This window comes from Antedon bifida, chromosome 6, assembly GCF_963402885.1.
Source record: "Antedon bifida chromosome 6, ecAntBifi1.1, whole genome shotgun sequence".
Lineage (NCBI taxonomy): Eukaryota > Metazoa > Echinodermata > Crinoidea > Comatulida > Antedonidae > Antedon > Antedon bifida.
This window is the reverse complement of record NC_136231.1, coordinates 27,503,565-27,523,541: the sequence shown is the minus strand read 5'-3', so window position 1 is coordinate 27,523,541 and position 19,977 is coordinate 27,503,565. Positions and strand designations below refer to the sequence as shown.

The 19,977-nt window shown below is 32.4% G+C and overlaps 3 protein-coding genes across 3 annotated transcripts; 2 read left to right on the top strand and 1 right to left on the bottom strand.

Moving 5' to 3' along the window:
* The first annotated feature begins 22 nt into the window (after positions 1 to 22).
* LOC144845405 (calreticulin-like) lies at positions 23 to 7,642 on the top strand. Its single transcript, XM_078702706.1, has 9 exons — positions 23 to 204; positions 3,265 to 3,369; positions 3,778 to 3,981; positions 4,171 to 4,265; positions 4,540 to 4,749; positions 5,291 to 5,404; positions 6,123 to 6,266; positions 6,648 to 6,740; positions 6,941 to 7,642. The coding sequence occupies exons 1-9, from the start codon at positions 120 to 122 to the stop codon at positions 7,133 to 7,135; spliced, it is 1,245 nt and encodes a 414-aa protein (XP_078558832.1). The 5' UTR covers positions 23 to 119; the 3' UTR covers positions 7,136 to 7,642.
* Positions 7,643 to 8,345: 703 nt separating this feature from the next.
* Positions 8,346 to 13,786, bottom strand: LOC144844290 (RNA 3'-terminal phosphate cyclase-like protein). The gene is made up of 8 exons (XM_078701131.1): positions 13,648 to 13,786; positions 12,962 to 13,033; positions 12,490 to 12,665; positions 12,271 to 12,342; positions 11,544 to 11,794; positions 11,140 to 11,293; positions 9,552 to 9,655; positions 8,346 to 8,982 (listed from the first exon to the last, which is right to left on the bottom strand). Exons 1-8 carry the CDS (start codon positions 13,784 to 13,786, stop codon positions 8,829 to 8,831), a joined length of 1,122 nt encoding a protein of 373 aa, XP_078557257.1. The 3' UTR covers positions 8,346 to 8,828.
* Positions 13,787 to 13,818: 32 nt separating this feature from the next.
* On the top strand, positions 13,819 to 19,701 carry LOC144845404 (lysosomal dipeptide transporter MFSD1-like). Its single transcript, XM_078702705.1, has 13 exons — positions 13,819 to 13,924; positions 14,540 to 14,643; positions 15,085 to 15,176; positions 15,436 to 15,491; positions 15,596 to 15,739; positions 15,847 to 15,932; positions 16,255 to 16,410; positions 16,945 to 17,078; positions 17,174 to 17,288; positions 17,685 to 17,822; positions 17,930 to 18,069; positions 18,249 to 18,348; positions 18,690 to 19,701. The coding sequence occupies exons 1-13, from the start codon at positions 13,900 to 13,902 to the stop codon at positions 18,873 to 18,875; spliced, it is 1,476 nt and encodes a 491-aa protein (XP_078558831.1). The 5' UTR covers positions 13,819 to 13,899; the 3' UTR covers positions 18,876 to 19,701.
* Positions 19,702 to 19,977: the final 276 nt, after the last annotated feature.

Here is a 19,977-nt window from a genome sequence, read left to right as displayed (position 1 = left end):
AAATGGTATATGATGTGTTTTAACTTCTGCTGAATGAATATAGAAGCTAAGGTATTAATTTCTATAGGAGGTGGGGAGTGTGTGTAGGTGATCAATTTCAGTTTAAATTCACTCACAACATGAAGTTTTTGTTATTTCTCATAGTTGCACTTAGTGCAGTAATCAGTAATGCTACTGTATATTTTCAAGAACAATTTGATGATGGTAAGTATGATAAATGCCCTACTAAAAAGTAAATTAAAATGTGGAAGTGCCCGATGCGGGGCCCAATGAATGTCTTTACTTAGCCTGGCTAGCTTAGCTTTTATAGGGAGGGCTTATCTAGGCTAGCTAGAAGGCTAAATTGGCCTTATGAAACTGCTGGTGATCAACTGATAGAATAGGCCAAGGCTAGGGTTAGAGAGAGTGCACATTGCACACCATATAATACTTTAATTAGCCTAGGAGGCTAGCCTAGGCCTAACTAGAAATTCAATTCATTCAAGTCTCTACTGCTGGAACTGTTGTGTCACGAGTCAATGATTTGTGAAATATTTGATGATTTATAAATATATATATGAATAAAATGTGCATGCTATTATGTGAGCTTTTTTAACCAACCAATGCCTACTTTAGATGTTGGTCACTAGGCCTATATTAATTCCTAGGGCCTAGGCCTAATTTTGCCATTCAATTTCTCGTCCCTTAAATAGGCACCTGCAAGTTACGAGGCCACGCCCACTTTTTATGTCGGCGAAAATGTGTGACTAAATTGCGGACCGGTCCGCGACCGCCAGCTGTAATTAATTCATAAAAATACGACGGGATTGGTCATGGGCTAAGATTTTGACCTCAAAATGTCACGCGGAAGTTATTGTACAGCTGAGTTATTTTCTAAAATTTTTGTGACCACGTTTATCGGGTGTTGCAGATTGTTAAACATTACCGTTCACAAAATACGCCTAATATTCATCAAAGGTAAGTGTTATGAATATTTTGATATTGGTAATAGTATTAAGCATTTTATAATCTTTCATTATACTATAAGTTTGAGAAATTTGGTGTACGTAAAGCTGCACTTTGGGCACCCCCCGTAATCGCCTATTTGTCCTAGTTTTGCATTCGGTCTAGGCTAGTGCTAGAGAATAGGATTTTGGCTGTGCGAGGCTCGTCGCCGTGGGCGATGAACTCGTCGATTGTAAAAATTTAAATACAGTACAGTATATCTAACAAGTATTTTATTGCAAATATATTATAAATAATAGGAATAATATATAATAATTTAATATTGATATTTTATTGATCATTGCTTACTTTCACTCACACTTTATATTTATTATAATAAGGCCTATTTTTGTAGTGGGAATAGAAACAAATTCAGGAACCTTGACAACTTTGGGTGGTCGTTTTGTAGTCAGAGGCCGTGTGATAGTTACTATTACCAGGCTGGTGATGGTAGATTAGTTTAAACTAATTGTTGTACTATATTTGCATTATTAATACTTTTATTATATTTAATTTAATTGTATTGTAGGTTATTCTTTGCCTCAAATCAAGGATTAACAAAATATATCTTCAGTTATTTTTGGTAAGTAGTTTTTTTCTTTTAAATAATTCTATATAATCATGCATATTAAAATATTATTTAGTATTAAGTAATATTATTTGATGAACATAACAGCTGAGAAAACAACATGGCATAACTGGTGATATCTCAGAATACTTTAGAATCTTATCTAAATGTAACAAAAGTTTGATTGTCTTGCTGTGGGTATTGGAAGGTATTTGTTTACCTTTTGGAGGTAAGTTTCATTAATACTTTGCTTATTTACAGATGTTTCCACCGAGATGAAACAAGCTTGATCGCCTCGCTACCAACGCCTTCTTCAAGAAGATCACCAAATGACTGGACGTCAACGCCACTGCACTGAATCAGCGTCGTCTACCACAGTTTACAACTCATTGTTTTATATAATGTTTTGCAAATATTTTTTATTTGCTCAAAGGGGCACATGCAAATGTGCAACCTACCCTCGCTGTGATCATCAACCTTGTCGTAGCGAGGCTTGCGTGCTTCCTTGTATTGTTAGCCAGACCAATGATGATCAATAAAAAAGTAAAATATATACAAACACACTTAGTGAAGAAAGTATTTGCCAAACAACAAATTGAAAAAAATAGGGAAACTATTTCATATTTTTCGATAATTATTGTTTAAAGTATTATTTGTTATTGTATATAAACAATCAATATAATATGACTATGACTATGAGTGCAATTGGCACAGGCAACTTATTTATATTTACAGTGCTAATGTTTTAAATATCTATTTTTTATCACCGAAAAAGTAATCAGAAATCACATTTTACAATAAAACTGTATTTTATTCAGAAATAGCTGAGTACTAGATTGTTTTAATTGAATAAATGTACAATATTTATATTATGATTGAATAAAAGTGGGAAGACCCCACTAAAGAGAAAAAAAGAGTGAGTAATACTGTAATGTTGTTCAGTGAAAAAATGCTCTAACAATATGCTAGTTATCGGGGTTTCAGAAACATAATAAAACCACAACTCTTCCCCCTTCACCACCTCCACCCATGCCCACCTCCACCCAGGCCTCCCCCGCCCTTCTATAAATGCTTGCGATTCTTCATATAACCTAAAAAAATTAAATACAAAATTAATACTGTATAGTTATATTGTAAATAAATTGATTACCGATTACAAATGTCTCCCCCTCCAAAACCCCCCTCCGAACCCACCCACCATTTCTCCACCCTGCCTCATAGGGTCTGCGGAGATGTCCAAGATGTTGAGCATTATGAAAAATAAGTAATTATTTAATTTTGGAGGTTAGCACACATAAGCATGCAATTTGCCACAAATATTTGGTATATAACACTAAAATGCCTATACCAAATTTTTGATACAAAAAAAATCATAAAAAATCGATTTTTTTTTTATTTTTTTTTTTTTTTTTTACAAATGCATTACATATATTTTTCTGAATTTTTTGATGTATGGGTCAATGAATTTGGTTACGTTTAAATTTTCTTGTCAGGTGCCTACCTTAAAAAAAAAATCATTTTATTCTTCATATTTATAACATTTTATTCTGTTAAATTTGTAAACTGTAAAAACTTTACCAGGCCAATCCGACCCCAAATCACATCTGTTACAGTGTTCTTTACAATCACTAAAATTTACAATTAATAAATATTGTAATTACCGATAGTAATTTTTTAACAAAACATCTGTTTTTTGGTGTTTTTTTTTATAGATGCATGGGAAAAAAGGTGGGTAGAATCCAAACACAAAACAGATCAACAGGGAAAATGGAAGCTAACTGCTGGAAAATTTTATGGTGATGCAGAAAAAGATAAAGGTAATAATAATAATAATAGTCTGTTCTTATATAGCGCATATAAGCAAGCTCTCAATGCGCTTTACATCAAAAATAAAAGCAGGAAATGTTATTGTACAAATTATTGTTCATTAATTAGGCATACTGATATACTTTTATTCGAACCAACTTTTGATACACGCCATTCGACAATTCTACAGTAGAAGTTACTAATTATTTGTTAAATGATGTATGCAATTATAATAACAATTTGTGCCAATCTGTATCATACTGTTAAATAAGAAGTTTACAAGAGTAGCTCTAACTAACAGCTGTACTACATCTGACTTGTAGAGGCCCTCTTATAAACAATACAAAATTATACAAAATGCCCGCATTCAAACATCAAATTATTGTATGAATGTTAACACATAATTTGCATCAATGTAGGTATACAGACAACTCAAGATGCAAGATTTTATGGGATTTCTGCAACTTTTGATAAAGTAAACACAGAAGGAAGTGATCTAGTAATCCAATTTACAGTAAAACATGAACAAAAGATAGATTGTGGCGGTGGATATCTTAAAATATTCCCATCCACACTTGATCAGGAAGATATGCATGGCGATTCTCAGTACGCCATTATGTTTGGTAAGTACTACTCGGCGTACTTGAAATAAAAACTAAGTTAGTTCTTAACAGAAATTGACATCAATATTGTGTACTTATTTATGTACGATCCTAAATGTAGTTGCTATTGGATGATGATGTTGAAATTAAATTTCTAAAAATAGTAACTAGATTAAAAGGTGATTATTAATTTGTATCATTAATTTACAGGGCCAGATATTTGCGGACCAGGAACCAAAAAAGTTCATGTCATTTTCCATTATAAAGGAAAGAATTTATTAGTAAAGAAAGATATTAGGTGCAAAGTAAGTAACCATTTTAAAATGTTTTTGATTTGAAAATCATAAAAAAAGTGTTCCAATTTTGAATGATGATAATCAACTTACATCAACCATCTTTCGGGGCAGACTTTACCATGGTGATTGTTGGAATCTGACAAATGCAATAATTTAATCCTTTTGATTAACATTTTATTATTAATTTTATATTTTTCAAATCAGGATCTTGATGTTTTGATGCCCCTTTCATAGAATGATTGACACTGATGTAAATAAATATTTAAAAATGCTTTTGTTTCAGGACGATGAATTCACACATTTATACACACTGATAGTAAAACCAGATAACACATATGAAGTACGCATTGATAACAAGAAAGCAGAGTCTGGTAATCTTGAGGAAGACTGGGACTTCCTGCCACCAAAGACAATCAAAGACCCAGAGGCATCCAAGCCTGAAGATTGGGATGATAATGAGAAGATTGACGACCCAGAAGATGCCAAACCAGAGGTAATATTCATTGTCTTGCCTCAATAATAATCAAATGCATATCTTTCAATTAATTTTGTGATGGTAGTCTGTAAAATGTCTATAACAATGGATTGCTATTGTTGATATATATTAGAATTTAAATGGTTACCAGCATATTTTGCAAACAATAGCACAGATGCTCATTTGTTTTACCAAATTTTATTAATAAATTCATAAACCAATGTTTGCTGAATTGTGCTTGTACAACATGTAATGTATAGTTGACTATTCAATAGTACTATTTTAATAGTACTATTCTAATAATGTTATAAAGCTTATTAAACCTCCAGTTGAAACAGGCCAGCAAAGGAAAACATACTCAATACCTTCTTATTCATTCATTCAATCTTTTATTTCTTAATCTCTGGTCCATGGAAAGTAAAATTAGGTTAGGAAAAAAATGTACTGACGTACCTGCACACGATAAACATCCACAACCCTATTTTTATAATGGAATAACCCTATTAAAAAAAATTAGGCAGTTGATCCCACATTGTTACCAAGCTTTGTTTTTTTGTAGGATTGGGAAAAACCAGAATTCATCTCTGATCCTGATGCAGAGAAACCAGAAGATTGGGATGATGAAATGGATGGTGAATGGGAACCACCTCAGGTTGACAATCCAGAATACAAGGTAAGCAGCAAAAGAACTTTAGTACTTTAGTTAAAACAACGTGTTTTAATAAATAACATAAAAATATAGAATTGATTAAATAAATGAATGTATGTTTATTTATTTATTTATTTAGGTATAAAAACTAACAAGTAGCCGTATTGCTAAAAAAGTATTTACAAAAGTACTGCACAATTTAAATAAAAAATGCAATAAAAACAAATAAAAGATACAACAATTATCGCTATGTATCACGCTTTGGCTCTATGAACTATTGTTCAGCGTATTAATAAGAATTTATTAGCAAAGAAAGATATTAGGTGCAAAGTAAGTGAAATTTTGATTTGAATTTATTAGGAAAAGCAATTTTGAATGATGATAATCAACTTACATCAACCATCTTTCGGGGCAGACTTTACCATGGTGATTGTTGGAATCTGACAAATGCAATAATTTAATCCTTTTGACTAACATTTTACTATTATATTAATCAAAAAAGGGGTCGTTTTAGGGTTTGAGGATTATACTGTTTGAAGGGAATTTTTTCTGTATAATTATTGTAAATTTGTTGCTATTTAGCATGCTTGATGTTTTGATGCACCTTTCATAGAATTATCGCGATGTATCTCGCTTTGGCTCTATGAACTATTGTTCAGCATATTACTTACTGATAATGCAGTGTAGTGAAATATTTGTGAATACTTTCAAATGTGATAAAACATTAATTTGTTATTTTCAGGGAGAATGGAAACCAAAACAGATTGACAATCCAAATTACAAAGGCAAATGGGTCCATCCAGAAATAGATAATCCAGAATACGAAGCTGATGATGACTTATACAAACAGGAAGATTTGTCTGCTATAGGATTTGATTTATGGCAGGTAAATACTACACATAATATATTGATACAGAGGCTTGACACCCAATGAGCTAGCCAATAGATTTCCAAAAAGTCACCACAGGCAGGGGGTGGACCCAGCATTACAGATTAGGAGGGGGAAAGGGGCTAAATATTTCATAAATGATGAACGTCGGGTTGCAGAAAAATATGATTTTGTTTTAAAAAGACATCATGGCTAAAACCTGTTTACCCCCCACCTAAATCAGCGCCTGACAGTTTGAGTAGAGTCCTTGGCAACATTCTGATCAGTGTAAAAGCACTATTTTTGGAATGCATTTAATAATAATTATTGGCATTTGTATGCAAGTTTGTTGCACCCACTATTCCAACAACAAATATTAAATGTGTTTGTCTTTTCTAGGTAAAATCTGGAACAATCTTTGATAACATTTATATTGGTAATGACATCGCTGAAGCAGAAACACAAGCTACAGATTTATTTGAAGCAACAAAGGTATGTAATTGTACATTATTTGAAATATATAGCTTTGTCATTTGGAATGATGATAACCAACATACACAACCATCTTTCGGGGCAGAAAAACAATTTGGTGATAGTTGGAATCTGACACGCTTTTGAATAAGTTTGTAAAAACCCAATTTGTATAACTCTACTATGATAAAGTATTCTATATTATCCTTTATATTTTACAGACTGGAGAAAAAAAAATGAAAGATTCACAAGATGAAGAAGAGAAGAAAAAGAGAGAGGAGGAAGAGAAGAAAAAGAAAGATGAGGAGGAGGAAGAAGAAGAGGAGGAGGAGGAAGAGGATGATGAAGATGAAGAAACGCCAGAAGCTGATGCCACTGAAGATGAAGAAGACAAAGAGACGCATGATGAATTATAGATAATTAGCTTTTGCTGCTTTAAGTTCCTGCACATTTTAAGGCTGGTGGTGTGCTGCCGCCGCCACAGATCACTGTCTACAAATTCCTTCTCAACAGTGCGTTTGTGAATGTTACCATGTCTGGCTATTAAGTAAAATAACAAACAATAGAGCTAAATGCAATATATCAACTACTTGTTGTTTAGTATTATTCATAGACTTTTTATTCCTTTTAGAAAACCCCACCCCGTATTGTAAGTTTGAATTTATTTTAGTCTGCTGTTTCGGCAAAGGTAGGGTCTCCTCATAAGTGGTTTGAAAATTGGCATATTTATCACATTTATTATTGCATTTTTAACGAGTTTATCGTGTTGTAGAAATTGATGTTTCTCCAGTTCTTATCAAGTTTGTTTACTTTAAAGAAGTTTTTAATAATACATTTTATTTAAATGTCTACAAAATGATTGTAATCTTCATTTACATGAAGAATAATTTAGTTATATTGAAAATTAAATTACAAAAACTAAATATTAAATGTCATTCGTTCCATTTACACACATTTCTGACTACATTATGAGACGACCGGATACGAACCAAATGTAAATTCTGGGAGGCTATTTTATTTTTTTTCGTAAGTTGGGGACTCCTTACATGGAAAGATAGCCGAACTGCTTCCTAAATATAACTAAACCTAACCCTCTTAATAATCTCTCTCACTATAAAGTAAGTTCATAGGATTCGAACCTCATACATCGACATGCAAAGGCCATAATCTAATCCATTTGACTACACAGACGGCTTGACGGAAAGGGTTTGCATTTGCGAATTGTAGTTAGGTCAATTCTTGCATCACACCTTATGGATATGACTAATGAATATTCATGTTTATTTTGTGACGTTTAATGAGGGATCCCCAACTTATGTACGAAAAGAAGTATCACATCTGGAAGCATACTATTACCAGCTGACAAGCATTCGATGACAACACAAATTGTTTAAAGTTAAGAATGATGACCGACACTTTCGTAGAAGTATTGCATAGATGTAAACAAAATCACCCTCAATTGTGTTGGAAACTGGCCAGGTATACCTCATCCTCATTGAAAGTCTTATATATATATTATCACCACAATATGCTGCATTCCAGGTATCTATAACAACATTTTCCGGGAATGCCTTTGGGAAGGTGCTTAAGACATAAACTCAAAATATATTAAGACTAAGCAATGGGTAAAGTATACAATGATTTCATTTAATCTACAACCTGTATACAACAATTATAATATAACATGTTAAACGGTAATTGTCAAAAATGAAACTTTCCTGTAATGCACTAGTGATGGTGACATTTTCTTTTACTCTCTGGATTCAGTTTTGTGTCATTGCACACTGGCGAATAATCACACCTCTACACTCAAAAGCTCTGTCTATGCTATCAAACTAGTTTGACAAAAAAAGTGTGATGTACCCAAATATGGTAGCGATATGCCCAAATATGGTAGTGATATGACATCATCATGTCCATATATGGGCACATCACATTTTTTTGTCACATACAGTTTGATAGAGTAGACAGAGCTTAAAGCAGCGGTGGCGCTCTAAAGCATTATGCATGGGGATGCATGGGGTCATTTGTAAGGAAACTCTAGTTATCTGTTATGTGGTGTGAACAAATAAAATGATGGGTGCACCATAATTCAGTTTTTAAATTCAGTTATAAAATAGTTTTGCTTAAGTTTGAGAATCCAACACCAATACACGTCAATAAAACCTTCTCAGCTCCAATCTGCTCCTCATCTTCTTGTTTTTGAACTTCTATCTTAAACATTAGTTGAAAAAAATCCCGCAAATGTCGTAAAAATTGTATTCTGTAATAATAAAAAAAGTAGTATCTAATCTAATTACCATGATTAGGGAACTTTTGATTTGCAGCTTTAGTTTTTCCTGTTAATAAATTGTGTGACATTGGGATGTCCTTCCTTGTTTGTTTAAGTTTTAACATATTCAAGATTCAGTCGACGACCAACGACACATTATCTGTAGCTCTTTTTTGGTTGTCTCAAATCAAAAGCATCCTTACGTAAGATTAAGACAGGTTTAAGATTTTATTTTATTCATAGATAACCAGTGATCTTCTAAAACAGGAAGCATCCCAGGAAGTGAAACAGGTACAATACAGCTTCAATATGGCTACAAGGTTGTTCTGTTAATCTCTACTAATAAATCAACCTGCAATCACATACAGCACATCCCTTACATTTTGATGAATTAGCTTTAATTAACACTTTTGACCAAGGATTTAAGAATTTAATTATGTAAATTAACAATACGTTAATACCTTTGAAACTTGGGCTAATCCTTGCTATCAGAGTTTTAATTAATTATTTGAATTAAGTCAAATCAAATTATGAAAACAACAGTTTAATATTATACTTACGTGTAAGGTGATAATGGTCCTGTTAGTAGCTTGCTAACGTCCGATTGTCCTAATGCCATAAATAACAAGGCTAAGCTTTGATGTCTACTATCAACACATCCACCCTTACAAAACACAAATATTGTATACAAATTACTTTAGGCACATTTTTTATGGGATCCCCTTTTGGGGATTTAGAGGTCTATTCCTGGTACCATACAAATTGATCGCATTTTTTGTTGGTTATCCGCACTTGGCGGATAACCCCTTGTTATTGTCAGGATCTTTTTTTTTTTTTTTTTTTTTTTCTATGTTATTCTTCTTTCTTTCCCAGAATTTTGTGTCACGTGTATCTCAAATTCTGATCAACATTACATCGTATAACTTTGTCAGAAGATTTACCTCTATCTGTAGAAGTGCAGGACAGTTCGTTTTTTTACTTTAGAGTCGCGCAGCGTAAGCTACGCGCGATTTTATGAATTTTGCGTATTTAACATAGACTAAAAACCAAAAGTCATTTTGTAATGACACTTGGTGAACATTTAAGTCATATCAAGTGCAAACTTTCTATGGATTAAAAATGGCATGTTTCACAGAAAGTTACGCGCGCACGCGCGTTTAAAATTTCAGAATGCGTAAAATCAATTTCTAATCAACTTTCTACGCGTTTCATGTCATTTTGAGCATTTCAAAAATTCCCACGCGTGCGCAATATTTTTACGCGCACGTGCGCACGTAGCGCAAAAACATCTTTTTTTTGCTTGATTTTTGTTTTTTCAGCCTTTTCTAGTAAATTCACCAATTTTCAATCAATTTCGACTTAAAATCACGTCATACGAGCACGTAGAATTAAACAATTTGCGCGCGTTTTTAATGAAAAAGTTAAAAAATTTGTCAAAATTTTGCCTTTTTTAAAACAGTCATAGATTGTAAACTACGTGGTGAACTTTTTTAAAATTGCATATTCTGGAAGTTGATGAGTTGTAGATATCGAATCATGCATCGATATGGCTAACCAGACATTGTGACATCATCGTATGGCCACTCGAATATAAAATATAGGATTTTTGTCTCTTTCGCATAGCTCATCACATTTAATAGAGCGCATCTCCACTTATCCGTATTCCATTTCCCCCCATTTTGTTATATTGTCTAGGCCAATCAATTATCTTTCGCATAATCTACCATTTTTTAAATTGTGATGACGTCATCATGTCCAAAAGCGTCAATAACTTGGGTCCCTTATTTTCACCTATTCTGCACTGTATGTAGTACGTATACAGAATATAGTGTATACCGTATATACTTTGACGTGACGCAAAATAGAGAGCGCACTAACATTTTTACAATGGCATAATCGTTTTTCTGCGCGCAATATTCTAACGTATGACGTGCACGTGGCTTTTGCGCTGCGGATAACCTAACTCGTCCGTAGTGACGAGTTCAAATCTAGTTTTTATTTGTAATTGTACTTATTCAAAATAAATCAAATCAAACATGTCAATAAGCAAAATACAAGACATCTTTAAACTGATGCAAATGAAGCCTGACACCTGGTACAGCAAGCAACAAACTACACTACATTTTTCACATAGTTAAAATGACTTACTCTATACACTTCTTCAAGTAATAACTGAGCAGTCTGTCTTCCAATATCTTCTGGTATAGATGGTTGCTCACCAGGTTGATTAGATGACATTTCAGCACTAAGAAAACCGCCCTCTGTAGTTTCAGCAACTAACGAAAGGCCAAATCCAGGGGATCTTATGCAAGATAAATATCAAAACAAACTATTTAATCCAAGCTTCCAATCTGATTAGGCCAAGTTTAGGTTAATATACTACATTATGTCAGATTCCAACTATCACCAAATTGTTTTTCTGCCCCGAAAGATGGGTGTGTATGTTGGTTATCATCATTCAAATGTACCAAGATTAAAGAATGTTGAGTCATTTTTTTTCCAAAATCTGTTCACTGTTTATATCAGATATTAAAAAATAAAAACATACTTACTTTCCAGATTGCGCACCTTTCATATGATCAGTATAAATATAAATATCAGGAACAAATTGGTTAAGAATACTACGAGTTGAATCCACAATGCGATTGGCCATTGCTGGTGACACTCTCATGGCGTATGCAACTCCACGGATTCTCTTGATTTTTCCAGGCTTCACAAACTGCAACGGTAAAAGCTTGCGACGTACAGGGCACTTAAAAATGACCTCTCCACCTCCATTAGGTTTGGATCCTCGTCTTGTGACCTATTCAGTCAATTTAAAATTATATTATAATTATTTATTATTTAAGTAAATTACTAGGAATTCATCATATGTTGAAATAAGAGTGTGTTTGTTGTACAGTACTTGTTAAGTACAGTTAATTAATGGACTAAATAATAATTGTGCTAAAGTGCTACAAATTGATTGAAACTTTACACACACATCTCAAGCTCAGTTTCTGAACTCGCTCTACCATAAACATTTTAGAGGACACATACTATTTTCTCCAGTCTGGAATTATGGGTACCAAGTGGTACAATGAGGACAGAAAAATGAAATAAATTTGATAACAATATCTATTCTTATGATTAGCAATTTTCTGGTTTTCTGTTTTCTATGCCAGATCCATCACATTCTTATTCACTCATTGTATTACATTTGATCCATTACATTCTTATTCACTCATTGTATGACATTTGAGATTTAAAGATGGAAATATTGAACCATCATGTATTTACCTTTAATTCAAGACCTTCGCTTATTCCAAATTTAGTCATCAATGGTATTGTCACTGTTCTTATTATATCCACCTACAAAAAGTACAAAAAGTGCAAATAATTCATCTGAAAAACAAACTATCAAAATATTGCAAGACAAAACTAATTATAGAAAGTATATTTTTATTATTAATTATATATAAAATTGATAATTATAATATTAAATATTTATAACCATACCGATGGGTCTTCTTTACAGTTAGTAACACCACGTAAAATTATTTTTAGAGAATTTTTGGTGAATGGAGCAAGACACACTAACACCTCTAAATAGTAACCAAGACCTCTCTCCAAACTACATTCATGTTCCACTGTTCCGCCAATCAAAAGTCCTGGCTGGTATAGAAGACTTGTGCCTTAAAAATGAACAAAATAATTGAAATAATGTTGGTTAGAAATTTATCACATTTTCTTTTAAAAATTTAACAGTTAAATTCATTAATTGATTCATTTCTCTTTATTTCGGAATTCATAGCCAAAATAAATACAACAAAAACAATAAAAAGTAGGCGAAAACAATATTTTATTTTTTGTGGAATAAAATTAGCTGTTTTTACAACCACAAATAAATGTTACGTCAAAAAAACATACACAAATAAATATACTGCTTTAAATAGTAATCAAACACTTAATGGGAATGGTAGTACTGTACCTGTTTCATTGACTTCAATTCTTGAGCCATTAGTAAGTTTATCAAGAAGGCGGATTAGACTTGCTTCAAAATCTGTATCGACAAAAAGAACAATTATATTACACAAAGTGACGTTGGTAGTCTATAATAAGTGCTAGCTTACCTGGATAAACCGATATATTGGCCTTTTCTCTTCGACAAGAGAGCAACAACTCGAATATATAATTTTATGAAGCACCCCTATCAGGTAATGGTAAATTCCATGAACCCTGCCCTCAAGTGGGAGCATCCCAACACACAACCATCATTTTCATCAATTAAATATCCACATAAAAAAACAGTATAAAAATCACATGTGATGACGTCATCATTGTCAGATAGTGTAAACAAATCACATTTTATTTAAAATAGTGTATATTGTTTAAAATTACATTATTACATATTTAATGTAAATTAACAATTAAATATATAATTATCGATTAAAAAAAAAGTGTAAGTCATGTAATAAATCCAGGGAAGAGTGAATCAAAATGGCCGAAACGTCCGTGGGACGAAACCTCCTGAGTTCTGCATCTATCTTAGACAGGGCCCTTTACGGCTCGTCTATTCTAGCTATCCTCCTTTCTTTACTTACTAACTAAACTAGCTAGGCCTAGCCCAGGTCTTAGGAACGTAATATTAGCACATTTTAACTTTTATTTTAGTACCTTTCAAACCAGGATCATCGTCTTTGTCTCTAATCTTTGTTATTTTTACTGATTTACCACTTAAAGTGGCTAAAATTAGTCTTTGTCGTAAGAAATTACAACCTTCGTATTTCAACGTGTTCTGCCTGTGCGCCGCCATGTTTGTTTTTATATACCGCCCTCTCAAAACAAAGCAAAACAACAGCAGTCTTCCCTTCCTCTCTCTGGAAGGTCTTGTGACTTTTCTAGGAAGAATTCCTTTTTTCTGCCAACATGGCTTGGTTAAATTCATCAAAGGGTAAATATTGCATGGCTTATATAGTAGGCTAGTTAAAGACTAATTGTTTAAGCTGAAATATTAGTTAATAAACCTCCATTTGTTCAAAATAATTGGGAAAATATGAAAAATGTATGTTGTTGACCTGGTTCTTGCTGGAATATGCATATTAATGTAAGAATAAGAAGAGGCCATTTCAAATGCATCATTTACTCATATGTATATCTAATGCACATTTTAGGAAACTTAACCATTCTAATGATCCACAATATGCTGGAATGGATTATTTTGCCAAACTGTTGTCATATTCGATTGGGAACTTTTGTAGCCTCAACAACATAAAGATTTGTTGAGTACTTTTTGTGTTCAAATTGTAAATTGTAAACAGCCGATTGTGCTCAAACAGAAAATCATTTGAATAGAAAACGTTAACAACACAAGCTTGTTCGTTAAAACAATCTCAACGCTCAAAATACTGTTAAATAACTACGGTACTCAACGGAAAAGTCCCAATCAAATACGACAAGTGTTAATAGAACTTACACTCTATTCATGACAATAAATTTATCTACTTATAAATAATATTATTACTAGCAAATTAAGATATCATTCATTTTCTCTTTCTCTTATAAACAGGTTATTATCGCTTTGTGGTTTTATTTTTCAATTGTTTGTTGACATTTGGGACATACTTCTGTTTTGATATGCCAAGCGTTCTCCAAGATACTCTACAAGCTCCAGTTAGTCAACTTTCTTTTTCTGAGATTTGATCATTTTTCAATGAATTGCATGATTTTATCCATTTGAAAATTCTTTGAAAATTAAATTAAACTCCATCACAAGAGAAGTTGATGAAAAAAATAATAATATGTTTATTCTATAATTATTTATTCTGTTCTGCCTTCATTGAAACAATAGCTGTAAATCATATAATAAAACCTGATTAATTGGACAAAGGCAAACGTAAAAATAAATGAAGGATAATTTGAATAACAAATGTATCGGTCACACGTCCAGCAAATTTTTATGTAAAATAGTAACTTTTCACAACAAAACTGTTACAAATAATAAATTGTGGTTCCCTAGTTATAATATTGTTGACAATGTTATTATTGACACTTTCTGGTCATAGACATTTATTCCAGATGATAAACTAGTTTGTAATTTTGTTTATTATTTAGGATAATTGCAAAAAGAACGATACTTCTTGTGAGGGTGGTCTTGGACTTAGTTCCAGTCAGTACAACTTGCTGTATGCTGTTTATGCATGGACGTAAGATACTTCATGATTATTATGTTTTTCTTTTTACTTTTCTACCTAAAGCTCTGTCTACACTATCAAACTAGTTTGAAAAAAAAGTGTGATGTGCCTAAATATGGTAGTGATATAATGTCATCGTGTCTCTATATGGGCACATCACATTTTTTTGTCACATAAAGTTTGATAGTGTTGACAGAGCTTTAGTCTATAATTTCTAATTATTTATTATTTCTAATAATATATGATTAGATTTTATTTAATTTAATTACAGAAATGCTTTGGTTGTCATAGGAGCAGGATTTTTGATTGACAAGCTAGGTAACCCTGGTAAGAAAAAAGTTTTAAAATGAATGTGGGATTGAACTAAGATAAAGTAAAGAGAAAATATCACTTTTAATAACTAATTATTAATTATTGTATTTTTTTTGTAGTTGGATTGTTCTTATTTTCTGGTCTTTGTTTACTTGGGTCTTGCCTCTTTGCTATTGGTTCGATGTTGAAAGGTACATCTGCCATGTTTCCTGTCATGTTGCTAGGTCGTTTGCTGTTTGGTTCTGGAAACGGTTCATTAACAAGTAAGTGATCAAAATCACAAAGAAAAGTTCCTTTTTTATCATTGTACTTGGCTTCATGTATTTACCTATATTGTTATTATTTCGGAAATTATTATTATTTTTTCTAGTTGTTCAAAATCGAATTACAGCATTTTGGTTTCGGAATAAAGAGTTGGCATTTGCCTTTGGAGTTACATTAAGTTTTTCAAGAGCTGTGAGTTTTTCTTTATAGAATTTGATTTTATTATAATATATTTAAAATACCATTAACATGTTTAAACTAGTGTAAAACATTGTTTTGAAATTAAATTAAAAAGATATTACCATAAAAAGGCGGATTTATATTCAATTTAAAAATACTGCAGTATATAACCAGTGACTGCTGCAGCAGTATGCCATTGAGTACTGCAGGACATACCAATGATTACTCATATACCAATAACTACTGCAGTATACCAGTGACTACTGCAGCAGTATACCGGTTGAAGCCAATAACTTGTCCAAATGACTAACCACTACTATTTATTTACCTTCAGGGCAGTGTATTAAACTTCTTCTTTACAAAGAACTTTGAGAATGCTTATGGTCTTGTATGGACATTATGGGGTGGTACATGTCTTGTTGCTGTTGGATTTCTTTCAGCAATTGTTACCAGTGTTTTAGATGTTACAGGAATAAAACAGTTAGGACAGGTAACATATTTGCATTAAAAGTTATGTACTACAGTATTTGTGAAGATTAAAACTATTAAGATGATTCCGGGGCCGGATTTATCAAACTTCATTAACTTTACCTTAAATTCTTGATTTTGCTTAAGTCGGATTTATTAATAATACTAAGTAACAATATTTGCTTAATTATATCTTAAATCTAAGACGAACTACACCCTGCCTTAAGATGAAATTTCGTGTTATCTCTTTTTTGACATTGCGAGCGCGCTAGACCGGAACATCAAGCGTTCGAAAAGGCAATGCTAGTGAGTTTTTCCCAGTACCACAGACGATAAAATGATATCAATCTTCGTTAAGATGGCCTAGAAATTGGACGAGCAAAACTAATATTTTCTGAATAGGTACAACCCATTTGACTAATTTTTAGAAAACTGTATCGGCTGCCAAGGGTCGCTGTCATTGATAAAAATAAATAAATGATTTTCGTATGTATTTCTGACTTTTGTGCTCTTTCTAATAATCATTTTTTCAAATTATTCTTGAATTTTATCTTAGGAATCAATCGTGAAAGCTGAGTCTAAGAAAGTACATCTGAAGGATATTGTGTATTTTTCATCTCGGTTTTGGTTACTGGCTTTAACAATCATGTTTTTTTATAATGGTGTTTTTCCGTTTGTTGCTGATGCAAGGTAAAACATTATCCATTATCTTCATCAATGCTCCAATACACAAGACATTAACCAAACATTTTAACATTAATATTTTAACTTTAATATTATTATAGTGATTACATTCAAACCAAGTACAATTATTCTGATGACTCTTTAACACCATCCTACTATGCTGGAGCTCCATATGATGTCTCACTTGTTCTCTCTCCATTTCTTGGGATAGTCATTGTAAGTGCAATACAGTATATCATTATAGATAGTCTTTGTATAAATATTATTGCAGCATTTTTTTTAACAAATTCTTAAAAATCGTTAAATTAAATGTTCCATGGTATGTGGATATCACATTTATCAGTGGTAAAATAACATTAGGTGTAATTCAGTTGACAATGGCAGCACATATACATACAGTATGGTAGCAGGACAAGTGGCATGGGGATGTTTCCAGGAAGCCCATGTAGGAGGTCTGATTTTCAATGATATACATTTTATAAATAAACATGCTTATTTATTTCTAGTGTTTTCAAGAATGAATAATGTTTGGTACTTTTAAACACAGTGAATGAGTGATGTTTCAGCCTAAAAAGTGTGATTTTACAGTATCTGTGCAATGTTTAATTCCAGGATTATATTGGAATGCGTGGTATACTAGCACTATGTTGTGGACTTCTTACTATTCCAGTATTTGGTATTTTAGCTTTTACCAACATAACTGCTCTTGTTTGTACACTGTGGCTTGGAGTTACATATTCATTTGCAGCGGTAGGTAGTGAAAATAATAATAATAAAATGCACTATTCATACTCTAAGTCGCAAATACCTTTCAGATTTTGCCATAAAACATTTGCATCTGTTTTTATTTTAACCAGGCAAGTCTGTGGCCTTCCATACCTTTAGTTGTACCTCCTGCTACAGTTGGCACAGCAATGGGTTTGACTACATCAATACAAATGATTGGCATCGGTATTTCAAATGTTGTTGTTGGTGCAATAGTTGGAGATTCCAAAGAGTAAGAATATTTTTTATAATTGTTACTGTAGTAGTACATATATGGACATGATGATGTCATATCACTACCATATTTTGACATATCACTACCATATTTGGGTACATCACACTTTTTTTTGTCTAACTTTATAGTGTAGACAGAGCTTTAGACCTTATATTAAATATGTTTTTTTTCAACAGCAAAATTGAACGATATAAATGGGTGATGATATTTCTATTATTCAACACAATTGCTTGTGTAACAACAGCTGCATTACTTAACATTGTTGACAAGAAAAAGGTTTGTATTCTTCATGATTAGAGACTGTTTTACTTTTTCAAAGGACGAAAGTGTAACACACCTAATTGGTGACAGTGGCTTAGGCTGCTTTTGTGCTTTCCTGGCAGCTAGTGACTATGATTTTATATTTTCTTCTTGCGTTGTGTTTAATTTGTTGATTTGTATTATATTTTGTAAAATGTATCTTTTGCCCGAATAAATAATAATAATAAAGTTAAAATAATAGAGTTTACTTTCTATTATTCAGTATATTTACCTAAAAACACATTCATTTTTAACGCACTACTCTAACATACTGTGTATATTTATTGTTAAAGAATTTTGCAATGATTTTTTGACAGGGTGGAATCTTAAATGAAAGCAGGAAAGAGAAGCGAAAACGTGTTAGTGATTGGCTTGAAAGATCCATCCAGTCTACTGAATATGATGGCCCTACACAAACACAGGATGCTTTGATAGTTCCTGGATCTACTGACTATGATGGGACAGAACCATTACTGCCTCCAATACAACCACAAGATGCTTAGATAGTTCCTGGATCTGCCGAGTATGATGGGACAGAACCATTACTGCCTGGAATACAACCACAAGATGCTTAGATAGTTCCTGGATCTGCCGAGTATGATGGGACAGAACTGCCTCCAATACAACCACAAGATGCTTATTAATATTGAATTAATGATGGCCTGTTACTGCCGCCACAACAACAATACACATAAGTAACAAAAACCAATATTTTATCATAGTGTAGAGTAAGTAAAACATTGATTCACATAAATATACTGTACTACAGTATAGTATGCAAGCTATATTTCACATTTAACTTATATTTCTTCATACTTTGTGGTCTACAAGGTATTTTTTATATCATTTTTATAATACTGTCCATTTTACTTTGTTTAAAACGTACAGGGTATAACTGTGGCCTCACTGGCCACTTCTTTAGTGTATAACTATTTATTGTATAACAAATCATAGAGACACTCTAGCTCTATACAATTTGATGCACAATAATAAAGAATTGCAATCTCTCCTTGATTGTAGAAAGATAGATGAGGATTAAACTAAGGAAATCTAGGATGTATGGTGACATGAAGCTCATATAGGCTTTATTTTATGCTCTGTAAACTGTAATTAAACTAAAAAAAAAACAAAACAAAAATTGCATGTAGGCTGGTCCTGCCAAAACATACTTAAAAATATTTTAAAGGTGAATTTACAATTTTATAAGATGGTATGAATGTATAATTACTTTTAATAATTTGCTTGTTTGTATGGTAATACAATTATACTGTCTGCATTGATGAAATAAATCAATACAATTATTAATAAATGTATCATTTTATTGTTAAACTGTGCATCAATGTTTTTATTACGAGAGTGTTAAGGTATTCTTTAATTGTGGAATTTGCAGATTTTGCAAAACTTTATGTACTCAAAGAGATCGTTGTCAAGTGGTGAAATTTCTGATCATTGCTTTTTTATTAAAAAGACATTCCACAGTTAATTGAATTTACACCGGCCCCTGGATCCTCCTCCTCCGGTGGGCAGTGTATTTGAAAAACCAGCATACTGACTGACACACAAAACAGGCAGACATTTACAGTGGTCCACTGTAAATGTCTGCCT